At 34.7% G+C, this 2,091-nt stretch overlaps 1 protein-coding gene across 1 annotated transcript; it reads left to right on the forward strand.

Annotated features, from left to right (window-relative positions):
* The first annotated feature begins 301 nt into the window (after window positions 1-301).
* Window positions 302-853, forward strand: LOC149949105 (uncharacterized). The gene has a single exon (XM_090169175.1). The coding sequence runs from the start codon at window positions 302-304 to the stop codon at window positions 851-853; it is 552 nt and encodes a 183-aa protein (XP_090025301.1).
* Window positions 854-2,091: the final 1,238 nt, after the last annotated feature.

Genomic DNA, 2,091 nt, shown 5'->3' on the forward strand with positions numbered 1-2,091 from the left:
TTATTCATTTGTGATGGCTGGCTACGCTGACGCTCGGGAGAAAGTGAAAAGTAGTAACGCTGATATCTTAAAGGATGTGAAGAATTCCAGAAGCGGAAAACCATTTTCGATTGCTGAGATTGATCAACTTTTCCTTGTACTATGCAGGTTGCGTGTAGGTTTGCTTGAAACTGATCTCGGTTATCGTTACGGTATCAGCTGTGCAACTGTGAGTCGAATTTTTACATTCTGGGTAGATTTCTTAGAAAACACTCTCAGCCAGGTGCCAATTTGGCCCACTAAAGAAATTGTGTTAAAGTACATGCCGCAAGCATTTCAAGAGTATCCCACCACTCGAATTATTTTGGACGCGACGGAATTCTTCATTGAAAACCCTTCAGATTTCCGGGTACAGTGTGACACATACTCAACCTACAAATCACACAACACAGCAAAAGGACTCATCGGTATTACTCCGAACGGTTTTATTAGTTTTGTGTCAGACCTAGCTCCTGGCCGTATTTCTGATAAAGAAATTACTTATCATTCTGGACTTCTAGATAAACTTGAAAAGGGAGACTCGGTCATGGCAGATCGTGGATTCATTATTAAAGAAATGTTGGAGGAAGTAGGGGTATCATTAAATATACCCCCATTTTTAGATGGAGCGGACCAGTTAAGTTTAGAAAAAGAAATTAAAACAAGAAACATTGCTAGTTTGAGAATCCACGTTGAAAGAGTTATACGAAGGGTAAAGTCATTTCGACTGTTAAAATTTGTGTTTCCCAATAACATGCATGATAAACTCGATAAAATTTGGAAAATTTCCTGTTATTTAGTGAACTTCATTGGAGATCCCTTGCTTGATAAATAGATTAGGGTGTAGATGTAAGGTAAATAAAAAATTAAATTTAAAAATATTGCAAAACATTTATTGAAAAGTTCATATTATAGAACTATATCAGTTATTTTTTTAACATCAGGTACTCGTAGAAACTTTTGACTAAGCTTAAAATAAGTAAATTGAAATTTTACACAATCATAGGAACTAAAATCATTGGGAAAGTTTTTAAAATTATTAGGAACTTTTTCACGTTAACTCATTTTGCCTAATTAACATATTCTAACCAGTTTTATTCTTCAAAAAATAATTAAAATAAAAACTGGAGACCTTTGGCAACATTTCATTTTCCCATAAATGTTGGTCAAAATAAATTCTTTCTGTAAAAAAATCTTTTCCTGAGTATACTAAAACATCACACCATTTGAGACATGTAATTGCTAATTGCCCGATAATTTGATAATAGTACTTATGAGTACGTGAAAATTCAATTATACCATTGCGTTCCCTAATAAAAACTGGTTTCAACTGAACAATTGCTTCTCTAATTGTCAAACCCAATTCTTTAGCTTTGGCTAAAGTTTTAATTTCCATAAGGCCCCATTGGCTAATATCGTTGTCATAAATCAAACGATCAGGTGAGGCACCAAGAAATGGCAAACCTGGATTTACACAAAATCCCACCATGATTATTCTGGTGATATTTTTATGTACAGCTGCGAACATTTGTGAAGCTGGTTCTTCTGACTTCAGACCTTCCATCATATATCGACTAGAAAATTTTCCTTTTTCATTTTTTACGGCCTTTAAAAGAGCTTCATTTACTTCTTTTTTTAGTCTACATATTGGACCAAAGTGAGATGCGGTGATTCGTTCCATTCTGGCATTCTCCCATAAATTAGTACCTGATTGTAGTCTTGTTTTTTCCTCTAATTCCCATGCATCTGACATGGATACTTTAAGTTCATCCAATGATAATCCTGTAAATAGTTCTAGTTCTTGAATTGTAAATCCTTTTATCACAATTTCATACAGAGGAACTTTAAGGCGCTCTTCATTTTCTTTTTCAGAAGGTAAATGTATGGTGCAAGTAATTGGTTTTTTTGATAAACCAGGTTGAAAGTTATGCGCTTTGAGAATGTCAGAAAACATCGGTGTTAAGCTTGAATCTTCGGCCAAACGTTTCAAATTCTCTGGTTCCACCTCTACAAAAGTCAAAGCTGAATTCTCCTTTCTTCTGGCTAGGTGTTGCCTGTAGTTTTTCTCCTTTT

The sequence above is a fragment of the Leiobunum rupestre genome, chromosome 3 (assembly GCF_980474605.1).
Source record: "Leiobunum rupestre chromosome 3, qqLeiRupe1.1.hap1, whole genome shotgun sequence".
Classification (NCBI taxonomy): domain Eukaryota; kingdom Metazoa; phylum Arthropoda; class Arachnida; order Opiliones; family Sclerosomatidae; genus Leiobunum; species Leiobunum rupestre.

Excerpts from the sequence above, each read along its gene's own strand:
- LOC149949105 (XM_090169175.1), top strand. The coding sequence starts at position 302 with ATGCCGCAAGCATTTCAAGAGTATCCCACCACTCGAATTATTTTGGAC.